The following is a 16,031-nucleotide window of genomic DNA, read 5'->3' on the forward strand; positions in this document are numbered from 1 at the left end:
TAGTCGGGATACAATAGGAGCCCATTAAGAAAGAGATTTGACTCTAATAGACAGAGAAGGGGAGAGACGGAGTGACAGATAAGAAGGCAAACATGTAGCATGGCGCAAAGAAAGACATGGAAATGGTGTTTTTTTTTTTTTTTAAAGCCACTTTTAATGTTGTTGCAGTCCAAGAATCTGCTGCAGAAACTTCTCTTCTTCTACTTTGCAGTGTAATAACTAATAAACTAAGATATTCATGTTGCAGCATCCGGTGTCAGAAGATGTAAATAGGGGCTATGTAAATGCTCACAGTTGACTAATTCAACAGTGGAGGCAGATAATGCATGAATGCAAACAAAGGCTGTGAATGAAATCGTACACTGTTTGCTGTGTAGTACGCTACATGCGCCCCTTTCCGTTGCATTCGAGCGCCGCGTGAAGTTGCGTGGACGGCCGCTGTCCCCTTCCACAACTCACTGGATTGCACTGATTCAAAAGTTCTCGTTATGTGGATCTACACCTGCCAGTGATCACGCATAATCACGCTGTTCGCTCATTACAAAGCACACAACTGGGTAGGAAGTCGTGAATGAGTGAACAAGGGAGGGCGGACAAGAGAACAGAGGAGAATCTGTAATTTCCCCCCTGTCGTAAAGGGAATCTCACCCTCCTATCATCTTCGTAGCAGGCATCCATAACCTGGGGAGTCAATGAGCGAGCGCGTCGTGTCAGGGGACAGACCCACGCTCACATTAGCGGGATATGATGGGCTCCCCTTCTCTGTCTCCAGCTGACATCACACACATGCTGAACGTCCTCTCACACACAGCTCTTTGTCTGGGCACGCTGTGTGTGTTTGGAAGATGAATGTGTGTGTTTTAATGGATTGGGTCCCGGGTCAACCGCTGCATCACTCCTCCAGACGCACACGCCTGCATGCACACGAGCACAGGCACATAGACAGCACGGTTAGCGGTCCAATGCCTTCACATGGGGGAGCTGGCTAAAGTGCAACCGCTCTCTTTGACTCTCCCTTATACACAAACACACACACACACACGCGCGCGCACAAATCATGTTGTGCAGTGATTGCAGTTAGAGAGAGTGTTTTTCTGGTTATCTGTCCAGTTCCTTGGACGTGCCAAATGTGTCTCTTAATCCATTTCACTATCTGTGGGGAGAGATAAGCCAGAGCTTTTCCAGCAGTCCAGGCCGGGCTGTGTGTTGTTGTTGTTGCACGAGCGCGTACTTTCGTGTGTGTGTATTACCGAGTGCATGCGAAAGCCTGACGCTAGACACACACTTATCTTGTCTTGACAGCCCCTCTGCTTGGTGGTCCTCCTGGCTATGTGTGTGTTGCTGCTTGGTGGTCTCCCAGCAGTGTTTGGGATTATTATGTGTTAGTCAAGTGCATTCACAAGGAAATTAATGCTGCCACAGTTGCCACGCCAAGTGTGTGCGCAGGCAATGCATGCACATGTGTGTGTGTGTGTGTGTGTGTGTGTGTGTGTGTGAAATGGTTAGCCTTTTGATGTGAGCTTTTTTATCCCTGGCTGAAATGGCGGTTGGTGACCTGAGGGACTTGATGAGCTCATAAAATAGGAGAGTGTATGCATGTGTGTGTGTGTGTCTGTCAGCTTGTGTGTGAAGCGTTACCCACAGAGAGCAATCCACGACTGGACTGATTTATGAATATGCATGAACATGTAATGATCGCCTCTAATATAGCCTGATCAAACTGTGGTTTTGGACGTTTTCTTGCGGGTGTCACTGCAGTTAAAATAGCCCAGCTTTTATTTTGGTGACTTTGTGTGTGCCCTCAGTGTGCAGTCTTTGAGAGTACGAAGTGAGAATGCTTTAAGGGGCGTTTCCCTGTAGTAGATGAGGGGGATGGGACATGTGAATGTGTGTGTATTTGTGTGTGCGGTTGCATGCTGGGGAGGGGTGAGTGATTTAGCACCACTGAAACACCAGCTGTCCATCTGTGTCTGACCCCCATACACACCCTGTGCACACTTGAAACACACACCGACACCCACACTGACACACACACACACACACACACACATACACGGCTCCTCGCGCCTCACCTCTGATCTGCTCTTGAGTATCTCTCAAATCTTAAGAAAGTCCAGACAAAACACAATCTGTTCATCTGTCTTTCTCCCACACACACACACACACACACACGCACACACCCCTACACACAGTTGTGTTTCCATCACTTCAGAGGACACCACATTCATTTCCTTGAGATAAAACCCTAATCTTTGAAATGACTACTATTTTACTAACCCTAACTTTACTTCATCCTAAACAAAGTCTTCATACATTTTGAGGACATGCTTTTTGTCCCCTGAAGTGAACTCAGTCCTCAAGTAGTGATTTACGTCGCCACAACATGAATGATACTACACACACACTCTACACACAATACACTAAGCAAGACTGATCCCTAATCACCTCTGCAGTAGTGCTGGTGCTGCAGCGAATCCACAATGAATGACTCTGCAAGGTCACTCCCAGTGAGCTCATGTACATGCACACACACACACACACATACACACTCATGCACTTACACACACGCGCACAAACAGCCGTACAAAGAAGTGCTGGAGGCCGGCAGGAGAAGAGATGAACTCTGACCCTGCTGGACATTCAAAAGTCGAGGTGATAGCTGAACTCCACCATTGTGTAAGCCTCGGTGTCTGTCTGTGTGTGTGTGTGCATGTCTACGTGTGTACGTGCACGCTGTATTGTTTGTTTGTGCGAGTGGGTCAGGGTTGAGACAACTGGAGTCTGGCCTTTGCTTTCTTACCCTCAGGGCTGGATTTTGTGTCTGTGTGCATGTGTGTGTTCGAGCGTATGCTAGTGTGTGTGTGTGTGTGTGTGTTTGTGTTGACCATTTGGTTGGAACTGTAGCTAATTTCTCAATCAGACACACACATACCATCTTCTCAATCCGACCCAAAGGTCAAGCCCTATTCATTCACTATTGTGGCCGGTCCCAGTGGGTTGCTGTTCCTCTTGAGGCAGATGCAGGCTGACTATAATAGCCAGTCTGGCTCAAGGTACATTTTAATAAAGACCTTAGGCCGCTACTTATATTTAAAGAGGTGAGAATGGCTCAGTGCATGGAGCGTCTACCACTGAGCTCAAAGACATTTTGTGTTTATTATTGTGCAAAAAAAAAGAAGTCAAATTTCAGCTGAAAATAATTTTCACACTCATAACAGCTGAATTAAGAAGTGTCTGTGTATGATGAGTATGAGATTATCAATCAATATCAAGAGTCTACTGAAAACGCAATATTGGCCTGAATGTAAGGCAGCGGTTGACTGTGACTCACCTAACTGTGGGATGATCTGGAGGGCGGCCATGTTTGATGTCTTCTGCGGTCATGGATGATGTTGAGTCACAGCATCATGTGTTCCTGGTGGCCGCTTTGTTAGTGTGGCTCCATCATGCCTCTGCCTCTGTGGTTAGACAGTGTGTATATGTGTGTGTGTGCGTGTGTGTGTACGTGAGGAGGAGTGTATACTGTGGTTTTGAGAGGAGGCCCAGCAGGGATCGAGGGTGATGTTTGGCGCAGAGAGTGGAGAAAGGCAGATGGGGAGTCGAAGGAAAAGAGAAGCACGCTCGGTGTATTGACTTTCACTATGTCTCACTTTAAGCGTAAGTGTGTTTGTCAGTGAAATCTGATGGCCCCATCAGCTGTCTGGGACGTGCCCGACAGAAGGTGTGGGTGTGTAAGTGTGAGTGTGTACGTGTGTGTCTTGTGTGTGTGTACACACTTCTACACTCACTTGCCAGTTCATTAGGTACACCATAGTGAAAATGAATGCATTCTAGTGTTACACCTGCACTAAATCTTAGCTTCATTAGGGTTATGATATTCAGCATTTGTTCAAAATAACTGAGAGAGCTGTTGATTCAGTTTATTTTAGAGGCTGTAGTGCTATTTTATTTTGTTGTGTTGTACCCACATATGTTTCTATTATTTTGACAATCCCATTTTAGTCAATGGGCTAAGCTAAATAACAAAAACACTTACATCCTCCAAAATGATCATACACTTGAATCGCCCCATTTCTCAGCCATGCATTAGAATGCATTCATCTACACTGGTGTACCTAATGTTCTGGCAAGCGAATGTATATGCGTGCCTTAAAGAAGAGGTGAGCAACATGCAGTATACAATTTTTTAGTGTAATTACCCAAATCCCTAAAAAGAAGTCCAAGCCAGGGCCTTTTCATGCGTCATTCTGTCCAGTCCTTTGCTGCTTTTCATATCTTTGTACGAGGCTTTGTAAAATAATCTCGCTCTGGTTCGGCTGTTTATTTATCCCTGTTGTCTCTTAAGTATGGACGCCTGCATGAATAAATGATATAAATGTGTCTGACTGTCCTTCTGTGTGTATGTGTGTGCGCGTCTGTCCCTTGGGGCGGCTCAGACTAAACAAACAGCTGTGTTTATGAAGCAGAGAAGAGCCACAAGGGTCTTCTGTTTACTGGTCCATTTCAGCACTCGCAGACATACGCTCACATGCGCACACGGATACACACTCGCGAATGCCCTGCGCTCCTCATCTTTTACCTGCCCTGCTCTGTTGCGTTTTTGACCCCTGGTGTTTTCTGCCCCGCTCAGCCGCTCTATCTTTTCTCTCCCTGGCCTCTCTGCTCAGTGTAATGCTCGCTCGCTCTCAGACCAAGAGGAATGCCACTCCATGTGACCTCTCACCTACAGCAAGGAGGGGTGCTGGTTTAGTGGAAGGAGTGAGGGGGCAGCTGCAGTCATGTGCCCAGGCCTGGAAGGAAACGTACACACATACACATTGGGGCCAGGTTGTTAGCCGAAACCCACACACCACACTCTTAATTCTTGCATAGTTTCGTATGCACTGATGCAGCTCCAGATTTGCTGCACTCCTTCATCCCGCTCTCTTTGTGACCGTCTGAGAAAGTGTAGGATGCTGTGCTTTGGTCTGTGTGTGTCTGCGTGCGTATGTGAACGCACGAGTGGAGTGCAGCCTCGCACAAAGGCGTTATTGTTGGCGAGAGGGGGCCTGAGGGGAGGCAGGCAGTCTGATTGGTTAAGACTATTGTGTCTCACTTTGCCCATTCTCCCTGTCACTGAGGATGTCATTACAGTGGCTCTCTAACTCCTTCCCGCTCCCCCTCTCCTTCAAGCTGGAGATCATCTGAGGACTTGAGATATTCACAGATACATGCAGACTAAGCAGCGAAACTGTTACTTCACAAGCTTTGAACTTGGAGTGCAGACACTACAGTCATTATTCAAGACATAGTAACTCCAATAGCACTTGTTTGTAAGCATCACGCACTGGAACGCAGTTTGGCAGCGTTGTGTTGCAACTAATGGCTTCGATTTTAATTATTGTTCATTATTGTGATTATATCATTAATTGTTCAGGCAGATAATTATGATTTTCTAAAAGCCCCAACCAACAGCTGAAAGATTTTTATAGCTGATATAAAACTGAGAATAACCTGCACCCACGGGTTTGTATTGTAATGGTGAAAACTGAGTATTTTTCTAAAGTGATTATCAAAATTGTTGACTCTTTAGGGTTTCCTGGTTGGGATCAGTGACGGGGAACCTTTTAACTTCCTTTTTTAGTTTTCCAGTCACGCTGACATTTACATTTTTTTTTGTGTAACATTGCTAATTATAGACACTGTGCAGAATCATGTAGGTAGTGTGATTGCATATATCCTCAGTAACCAAACAACATCACATTATTTTTTAACTAATCACTGAGCGGGGCTTTGCTGTCACAGACCACTGTTTCCCAGAGAGGAAGTGTTTAATCTCCGCACAGCTTCTGTCTTGAATTACCCATCATTCTACACAGGAAGTCATCCCTTAGGATTTAGAGCAGCTCATTGGCTGTTAATTGTTTCCTGTTGTACAGAAGTGGCATGATTGGGTCATATGGTGCACAGAGTACGGCGAACAACACGATCTGTTGGTTTTGTGCTGTGTGGTGCACATGTGTCTGCACTGGTTTCTAATGTCACTTACTCCAATAGATGCACTAGATCAGACATCTAAGACAGAACAGAGCTCGTTCTTGTGCGTTCGTATGGAGAGGAGATGAGAGCACGTGTGGCCAGTCTCTGTCTGTGTATATTTGCTTTGTGTGCTGACTAAAATGTCTAATGCTGTGACTGGAAATTCAGACGCATCCATAAAAGGAACAATTGGTACATAATCACTGTAATAATCACTATGGAAAAAAAAAACTCTAATGTGGTTCTTAGCGCTATTCACAAGCAGAGCACACATATGCCTGTGCAGACCATTAATGCTAATAGCGGGGATTAGACCTACACTTTGTGTAGCATGTAAATGTGTCTGTCATTATTGCTGAGCGGGTGAAAACCTCCAATTGCACCGTAATAACATGCTTCGGTTCAGCCAATCACAGGCTTTTGTTCAAATTGAGTCATCTACTTCTGAGCGTGTCTGAAGAGAGTGTGACAAGGAGACTCTTTGGTGTTTCGCTGCTATCTTTAGGAGCACTCCAATCTGAAGGATTACTGCTGTGGACGTAGGAGGAAACATTTTTTTTTTTTTCTCGAAGCCTACTGCTGAGCCGTAAATCTGACTTGCGCCATGCAGTTATCTAAAGAACTAATGCACTGTAGATCGAATGCTTGATCATTCCCAGCAGGGACGGCACATTAGGAAAGAATATGCTACAGAAAAAGCCAGTTTCTGGCCAGAGTAATCGAGCCCCTTTTTCCTACGAGCGTGGCTGTAGGCTGAACACAGATTTGGAATTGCAGCATTCGTCCAAGTGGACGTTTTGAATGGGGCCCAGTTTCCAAAACTTTCCCACCCAGCTTTCCCAGAAGATGCTTTGTCCGGCACAGATGCCACCAGATCTGAGATAGTAACGCACTGGCTGAGGCAGCACATGCTGAGTGAAAACAGACATAGAGACACACATAAACACAATTTTAGGCAGCGGGCCTGATCCCAGTGATCCACAAACTGTCCCACCTTGACAACCCCTCCTCTTTCCTCCCCTTTCTCCTCCCTCTTTTCTCTCCCCTGCTGTGGGTCTCCTCAAGCGCATGAATGGAAGTCTTTATTCCCGGGAGAACTGGTGGGAAGAACGAGGGAACGAGGAACGGGGATGAGGGGGTTGGCGAGGGGGGGTTTGTGAGAGTGGCCACAAGATCAACACAGTGCCACAGCTCCTCTTTTCTCCTCCATCGCTTTTCCCTCCTTTTCTCTGTGCCCCCCACACACCCGCCCCTTTCTACCCCGTTTTTAAGTGCTGTGGATACAAAGCCCTGTTAGTATTCATGGTGTTTGTTTGCAGAGGAGCTGTGTGTGTGTGTGTCTGTCTGTGTGTATGTGTGCGTGCGTGCGCAGAGCTGTCAGAAACACAGATCACAGAGAAGCAGCGCTCTGAATGGAGCTGGAGAGAAGCGGGCAGGGGAGGGGGGCGGTGTTGGGGTGGTAGTTCCCACAGGAGGAGAATGGTCAGCTCCAGAAAAGAAAAAAAAAAAGAAGAAAAGGACGAGGAGGAGATATGGAAGGGGGGGCAATGCACAAGGCCACAGGGGCAGAGGGAGACGACATGGTGTCAAAACTAAGAGAGTGTGTGTGACAAGGTGAGAGAGAGAGAGAGGGAAAAAGACAGGATCATATCAATCATAAGGTTTTGGAGGGAACTAGTTGTAAACGAGTCTAGGCACCTCTCTTCTTGTTTTTCTGCTGGTCCTCTCCTTCCCACCCTCTCTGCTGCTCTCATTCTTTTACTAACCCCCCCCCCCCCCCCCTTCCTCCCTCCCCGCTCTCTCTCTCTCACTCTCACTCTCTCTCACTCTCTCTCTCTCCCTCTCTCTCTCTCTCTCTCTCTCTCTCTTTGTGTGTCTGTCTGGACAGCTGCCCAGTTCCATACACAGGGAAAAATGAAACACTCTAACCACTGGGCATGCAGCCAAATAAAAGGCTGCAAAAAACTATTTGAAGGGCAGCATGTTTGTGTGCGTCTGAGTTTGTGTGTATGTTTGCTCCTGTATATGTGTGTGTGTGTGTGTGTGTGTAGACGTGCAGGGTTGTGAGATCTGGGTGTGCCTGTTTAGGGTGTTCTTTCCCGGTATAATGGTGCAGCAGCGGCACTCTGTGCGTGTTCTCTATATATGTACGTGTGTGTGTGTGTGTGTGTGTGTGTGTGTGTTAGGGAGAAGTTCCACTCTGAGTTTCAGTTTATTCAACAGCTGAAAAATGAGAGGCTGCAGGAGAGGAAGGGGCAGCAGGGGCCGTCACATACCTCCCATCACATCACGGTGGAAAGAGGATAGGAAAGAACAATATTTCACATGCAGACCTTGATTTACAGCAGCCTGCCGGGTTTATGCATTCAGATGCATATTTGTCAGTAAATATATGCTGACTCATTTGCAAAGTGCCTTTCAGTTGGGTGATTGCAGCACTTAGTCACATATTATCCATGACCTCCTCTGCCGCGCTGACCTTATCTGATGGTTACATCACCACTGGAGAGGAATGTGCCGCTCCGTATCTGCCTGCGTTCAGGTGTTGGAGCCTTTGTGCGAGTGAATCCACGTTGCCCCAGTGCTGAAGATATCTTAGAAATTGACCTAACGTAACCCCAAGGGCCTCAAGGGAGGGAGAGTGCATCAGATGGGTTAAGGACTACACATGCTCGGCCTCTGTTTTTGTGCCGGTCTTTGTCCTTATCTTTATTTGATCAGCGCCGAAGAAGGACTGTGTGGAAAAGGTTGAAGCCTCCCGGTTCTTGAGCTTGTGAGCTGGGCAGGGGTCAGAGTCCACGCTTGTGCTGATTTCCTGACCGCTGCCCCCTGCTGCAGGTCAGCAGTAACACACGGGCCTATTCACACAGCACAAGGCAAGAACAGACGGTGTGTTAAAAATCAGATCGGAATCAGTTTGCCAGATACAGTGCTGTTTTTCAGTGGCATTTGTGTAGTCATTCAGACTTCTGAGTACACAGCAGATGATAAGGAACTACAGTGCACTAACAAAAGGCCATTGCAAGAAAGAAAGAGTGCACAGTGCATATCAAAATGTTAAAAATGTGTGAAGCTGTCTAAGTGACCAAGGCTGACCCCGGTCTGTAAAACGGGAGGACAATTAAGAGTTCTTCACATTGTGTTGCCTGCAACCACTATTTATGTTTGCTTCTGTGAAGATCAGACAGTGCGTATATTTTCCCTGGAAATGCTTCATGGAGTATGAGACGCAGAGGAGGAGAGATAAAGGAGAGGGTGGTAGAAGGGAGGAAACTAAGAACAAAAAGCTGAACTGGTGCCAATAACCTAGCCTCCACCGGAAAGAGGGAGGGCTGAGCTCCCTATTTTCTTCCCTTTCGCTCTCCTATCTCTAGTAGGAAAGGTGTCAATGCCTCCCCTCTTTATTATCTCTCCGCGGTTGCTTTGTGGTCAATGCGAAGGATACATTTTATGCTGTGCGTGCGTGTGCATGTGTATGTCTATCTGTCAGTCTCACTCTAACCACCCCAGCCTCCCTGTCTGTCTCTTTTTCTGTGCCCTCCTTTAACCTGAAACAGCAGGTATTCTAGGACAGGTTAAATGAGAAAGCAAGCGTGGATCAGGTGTCTGTCATCTTATCCGTCTTTGGACTCGCAGCATCTCCTCTCCAGTGTCACCGTACACACACCAACACATACACCTCACAGCTGAAATGATACCATAGCGGCGCGTTCGGGAGATAAATGAGAGCGTGCATGTGCATTTAAGGCCATGCGTTCGCTGGCTTTGTTAATGATTTACGTTGCTCAGGGTTTGCATGCGTGTGTGCGGTGTGCGTTTTCACCCCGCGTTATAAGTGCTGTGCTGCTCAGCGCTCGCGTGTGTTTTTTGTGCCTGTGTTGTGACTTTGTGAGGCTCTCGCCTGGCCAATAGACGGCTACTGCAGCGAGTGTGGAAACAACACGAGTGTCACTACTTGACAGCTGACAGTAGACCAAACATTTATTGTAGACAAGACAGAATAGAGGACACGAGGGTAGAACAGGACATTAGCAGGGTAAAAGAGAAAGCCCTTGTTCTTGACTGTCATGAGAGTACATAAATAAATATTTCTTTATTGGGTGCGCATGATTTTATTGTACATGCAACTTAAAACAGCAATAGCGTATAATCTGATGAGGTGCGGGCTGCATGTAAACTTTGTGTTCATACATTAACTCTGCAAGTGCTTGTATGTGTGATGCCAGGATTTTCTAAAGCCTTTCAAACGTGTACATCTACTATATACAAGTGTGACTGTGTGTATGTGTGTGTGTGTGTGTGTGTGCAGTTGCACGCCTGTGTGTACATGCTGAGAGGCAGGCCTGTGGTTAGGTTACATCTCCCTGCAGCGCAGCAGAACAGTGTCTTGTTGCGTCACACTGAGACTGTTAATAACAGGCTAAACCACAAAGGCCATCCGCTGCTCTATTTCTCATCTTCCAGAAGTACACTGATTATACAGCAGTGATACATTAAGCGTGGTTATGTTGTCTAATACAGTATATCAAGCTTTTAAATATTTGGACAAAAGCAAACTGGGTATTGAGTAAAGGTTCAGATTTCCAGGAAAAAATTTGGACAAATTGTTCCATAGTTTCAGGACACACAGTATATTATGTCAGTTGAGTGTCTGTGAGTGTAGAGTTGTAGTTACAGGAGTGTTGGCAATAAAATAAAGATCAAATATAGTAAATAATCCTGGATCTGGGAGCGACACAGCTGAGCTCGGCTACTGTGTTTAATATAGTGTGTATCCAGACACCACCAACTCCATCCCCCCAGCTCTCACAGCAGGCAACATCCTTGCCACAGGAATTTAATTGCTCTGTAAACAAGCCTTTTGTTTTGTTGCACACTGTTTGCTCATGCACACGAGATGTATTAAAACCCTCCGTTCTGCTGTGAAAACAGAAGTATGCCATATAACAGCACAACAAACCGCTGATTAGATATGTGCTAAGATGATAATAAAAATATATTCAGATCTCAAAGTTATGTAACCTATATATGTATTATCACTTTGAAGACAGAGAGATGTTATGACGACAGGAAATGCAGTAGTCGTAGTTTTATGATCACATTATCATTATCATATAATTTGTCTACCCCTGTAGCTATTTAAAGCCGTCTTATGGTTGTATGTAGTAACCAGTCTTTGTCTCTCTCTGCTGTTTTCACCAGACATACGAGCGCCAGTTCAGAATGCCAGAGCAGAGAGAGGGAGGCCTGCTGCAACTACTGGGAGATCACACTCCGCCCAAACACCAGCTTCGCAGCTCCCTCCTTCCTGCACACGCGCTCTCACACACGCAGCAAACACAGCACACCCTCACACAAAAATTCCAACACACTCATGCACACCAAATCAGTTCAGACTGGAGCACGTCTACAGCACCTTCTGCATCCCCAGCCCATCCTGCAGATTCTGAGCCAGCCAGAGATTTGGCAGGAGCCAGTAGGAGCTCTCTGCTAGATCCGACCCAACCTTTCTCACGAACAACAACACAAAGTCCCTCACCACAGAGATCCCTGACTCCTGAACTGCAGCTGCCAGTGGTTACAGATGCCAGTATTCTCAACCTGACCTCTCTCAGCAGGTAGAGTGGATTTCTCTGTGTCTCATTGGCCACATTAACGAAAATGTGTAAGAGATGTGAAGACTTTATCCTTAGACAAAAAAGGCAAAATGATACGATTTATATTTTTAAAATCATTGAATCATTTGTGACACAGAGAGTACTGATTGTATAGTATTGGTTAAATACAAAACATTGTTTCTCTCAACCTGTTCTTAATTATTTCTCTGTGCACATCTCTCCAGGGGGAGGGGTTTGCAAGAGGTCAGTGAACAGCTCTTTGGGAACATTAAAAGGAAGTACGGCAGGAAGGATTCCCAGAAGATGCTCTCTAACCCCCACAGTGCTGATACACATTGGGGAAGACACCCAGAGAAAGGATCGGAGAGCCCAACTAATTCAGAGGAGAGGCAAAAGTACAGGCACGAGGACACAACTGAGCGGTTCCAGGAGGAAAGAGATGAAAGGAGAAAGGAGGACAGAGAGCGAACAATCGCTGGGAGGAAAGGAGATGAAGAAGACAGAGGAATGCCCACGCTGCCAGAGGAAGGGAAAGGAAGAAAGAGACGGAGAAGGCCTTCCTTTGACGGATCATTTTCTGTAGAGGAGCAATCACAGCAGCGGACTCTGGCCTCTGATACTACAGAAATGCACCAGCCTGGGCCCCCAGAACCCAAAGTAGCACATAAGATAGAGACTCACAAAAATGATCCTCGACTCACAAGTCAGACGGATGTCAGTGGAGAGAGGATAGAAAAAGCTGAGAGAACAGATAAAGGAGATAAAAGAGAAAAGGGAGAAAGGGTTGACAGGACAGAGAGAGGGGAGTCAGTTACGAGTGGGGCTGAGCAACAATCAGATCTGAGTACAAATAGAATAAAAAAGAACCCTGTGGGTCGTCCTAGAATTGGCGCAGACATCCTTAAACTCAGAGATCACATCAACAAACCCAGTTTTAACGTGAACACCAGACTCCCTAGTCCTAACCCCAGCCCCAGCCCCAGGGGCAGCATTAGTCCTATCCCCAGTCCTAAACCTAGGGCTAATATTAGTCCCAGTCCAAGCCCTAGACCCAGGGCGGACCTGAGTCTTAGCCCTAGCAACAGCACCAGCTCCACAGCCAGTTCTAGGCCAACCAAGGCTAATGACAGGTGGTCATACCTGAAAGCAAAAAGCCATGCCAGCCTCACATCACCCCAGAGAGACAACCTGGGTAGCCCCCCGGCCTTAGCCGACCCACCCTCTGCTTTCCCAATCACACCCTCCAGCCCACTCTACACCAACACTGATAGTCTAACTGTCCATACTCCCGTTAAGAGGAAACGGGGACGGCCCAAGAAACAGCCACTCCTGACAGTGGAGACTATTCATGAGGGCACCTCCACCTCACCTCCGAGCCCACTGGCACAGGAAACCACTGCAGGGCTAAGCCGTAGGAGAAAGACACACACACTAAACACCTTGGTACAAATGACCTCTGCAACAACCAACGCCAATTCTAACAGTCTGAAAGTAAAACGTGGGAGAGGCCATTCCAGGCCAATGAATAAGATGAAGCTTGGGAAAATGCAGAGCATCCTGAATGAGATCCTCTCAGGATCCAGTCAGAATGGCACTCTGGCTCTGAAGTCGTCTTCTGCCCCCGTTACCTCAGCTATGAGTGCCATGGCGTCCACTATTGAGGCTCGGTTGGGGAAACAGATAAATGTCAGCAAGAGAGGAACCATCTACATTGGTAAGAAGAGAGGGCGGAAACCCAGAGCAGAAACCCAAGGCTCCAACCCTCCCAAAACCACTAGGGAAAAGCCACCGATGTCTATCTCTGCCTCCAGTCTCTATGAGAGCCCTGTAGTGCCTTCCACCACTTCATCTCCCAGTTCATGTGCTCCATCCTTAAGAGCCAGCCACTCTGATGCCACTATGCCCAGTTTACAGCCCATCTCAGCTCTGCCCTCCAAACCACCAGGCAGGAGCTTTCTCTCTGCAGGATGGAAACTGTCTCCCCCACGCCTTCTGGCTAATTCACCTTCCCACCTGTCAGAGGGAGCATCAGTGAAGGAGGTGACCTTGTCCCCAATCAGCGAGTCCCACAGCGAGGAGACTATTCCCAGTGACAGTGGGATTGGGACAGACAACAACAGCACCTCAGATCAAACTGAGAAGGGTCATGCCTCTAGACGCAGGTGCAGTACACTGCTGTTAAATTTCTTTACCTTTTTTTTTGAACAGTGTTTTATTTTTTGTCTAACAGACTGACGTATACTTGTAAATGTGATAGTTTTAAAGATTTGTGTTTTATGTTGTGTTTACACAGGTACTCATTTGACCTGTGTGGGTTTGAGGCTGCGGAGGCAGCTGCTCTGGAAGCATCCAACCGGGGCACCAGAACACGCTGTGAACGGCAAGTGACTACTGTGGATAACTTTATGTCACAGCAAGAAAAGAAGCAAAAGCATCATCGGCGGAAGAGGAAGTGCCTGCAGAGCCGGGATCAGCTTCACTTTCTTTCTGAACTGGAGGAGGTTAGAAACACAACAACATTTTTTTGACTAAGCATTGTAATGGTGCAAGTGATTAGTATAGAGTGTGCTTTTCTAAAATGTTCCTCTTTTCAACCCCCCTGTAGGTTGTGTTAAAGCTCCAGCAGCTACGGGTGTCTCACAGGCGATTCACCTGCTACCCTCAGCATCCATACCCTTCCATTTTCCGCCTCAACTTCCATCATTACTACCCTATTACCTACGACTCCTACCCCTGTGACTCCAGTTCATACCTCCGCAGGAGTGCCGATCTGAAGGCTAAGAGGAGACGCGGCCGTCCAGCTAAAGCCAGCGAGCCAATCACATCGAAGCTGCCTTTTGTTCAAGGATATAGTTATCCGCTGGCAGGGGGAAATTACTATGCAGCACCGTATGCGATGCCTTACGCACCTCCTCTGAGTCTGGGCTACTTTCCCCCTGCTCCCCCATTTTACCTGCCCCACCACTCGCTAGGACCTGCTCCTCCATCCCCCTTCATGAGGCCTGCTGTCCCCCCACCCAAGGGTTTCCTCTCCAGTGGACACTCAAAACTCCAGCCAGGGGCCAAGCTTCGCAGCACTAATGGACCCCTCCAGGGGCCCACAGTCAGAGCAGAGGGCCTGGGATCCGTAGGAACTGGCAGTGCTGGTGGTCTCGCAGGGGTTCGTCTCCATAAGAGGAAGCACAAGCATAAACATAAGCACAAAGATGAACCCCTCCTTTCACCACGAGACCGGCAGGAGTTGGGTGGACTTTTCAGTGGAGCTAAGACCAGTGCACGCCTCAGCATGCTGAGTGAGAGGAGGGACTTGTCCAGTCAGGGCTCCTCTAAGCATCTGGAGAAGCAGAGGGGCAATGGTAGAGGCTCAAGCCTGGGATCCAGCTTAGGGATTTTTGAGTCGGACCAGCTGTCCACACATTCTCTTGCTAACAGTCAGTTCCACTCCCGTCAAACTGGACAGCCAATAAAGAGCTTCATGGGCAGCTACAGTAGCCAATCACAGTGGTCGGAGTCGGCTCCTGATCTCTTTTTGGGGTCACGGGAGGACGAGTGTGGTGGGAGGAGCAGGAGGACGAGGCTCACTGTGTTTGGAGATCAGGGCTTAATGTCATTCCAAACAGCCAGGCAGGAGCCGGGCCAAATGAAGCAGTGCTCCAGTCCATCCCTCACTGGTAAGAAACACTTACATGAGGACTACATGTTTTCAACCACGCTGTATATTTACAAGAAACAGTACTGCCCTTTTGTCACTACAAAAAAGCCATGACCGCAAGAATTATTTTTCTTTTGACAGGGGCACCATGGTAAAACGCTTTGCTTATTTGATTATCGACTGGGGGGTTACCCTTAACTATTATGGCTCCTGGTGTTTGCTTGTATTTATATAGCCAGCTCACTTATGGCCTGCTGTAGGTACTTCTCAATAAATCACTCCATGGTTCACCTGTAGAAAGCATCTGATCTGAAGCAGTGACAAGTGTTCAGCTTGCACTGAATAGCAGTGCACCTCATTACATTACATTACTCCTTACATAAAACAGAGACTCCTATGTGTTAGAGAAACGTAGAATCAGGAACTAGACTAATCATGTTTAAATAATTACCCCCACCCCTACAAAATTCCATAGTAACATAAATAGTGTTTCAAAATGTGCCTTTCTTTTTTGTCATGACTTTAGCCATTGTGTTTACCGTGTTGACATTGCATGAATGAGGGCTGCCATGTGTACATCCAGTGCTCCCTGATGTGAGCGAACACTGTATGTGCATGTCATACTATAAAGCAATATGGTCTCTTGAGACTAATGGGTCTTCCACTCAAGCAGTCGAAAAAAAAAAAGACACAAGCTAGTAAAATATGATCTTCACCTGCCAACGCTGCAGAAATGTTAACGT

At 47.1% G+C, this 16,031-nt stretch overlaps 1 protein-coding gene across 1 annotated transcript in view; it reads left to right on the forward strand.

The window, feature by feature from the left end:
• Nucleotides 1-16,031, forward strand: part of setbp1 (SET binding protein 1) — a 33,744-nt gene that overhangs the window by 8,770 nt on the left and 8,943 nt on the right. The window contains exons 3-6 of the mRNA XM_084551645.1: nucleotides 11,221-11,636; nucleotides 11,861-13,798; nucleotides 13,930-14,137; nucleotides 14,242-15,307. Coding sequence (XP_084407771.1) covers nucleotides 11,221-11,636; nucleotides 11,861-13,798; nucleotides 13,930-14,137; nucleotides 14,242-15,307 — 3,628 coding nt within the window. The remainder of the gene's footprint in view (nucleotides 1-11,220; nucleotides 11,637-11,860; nucleotides 13,799-13,929; nucleotides 14,138-14,241; nucleotides 15,308-16,031) is intronic.

This window comes from Chelon labrosus (assembly GCF_963514085.1).
Source record: "Chelon labrosus genome assembly, chromosome: 9".
Lineage (NCBI taxonomy): Eukaryota > Metazoa > Chordata > Actinopteri > Mugiliformes > Mugilidae > Chelon > Chelon labrosus.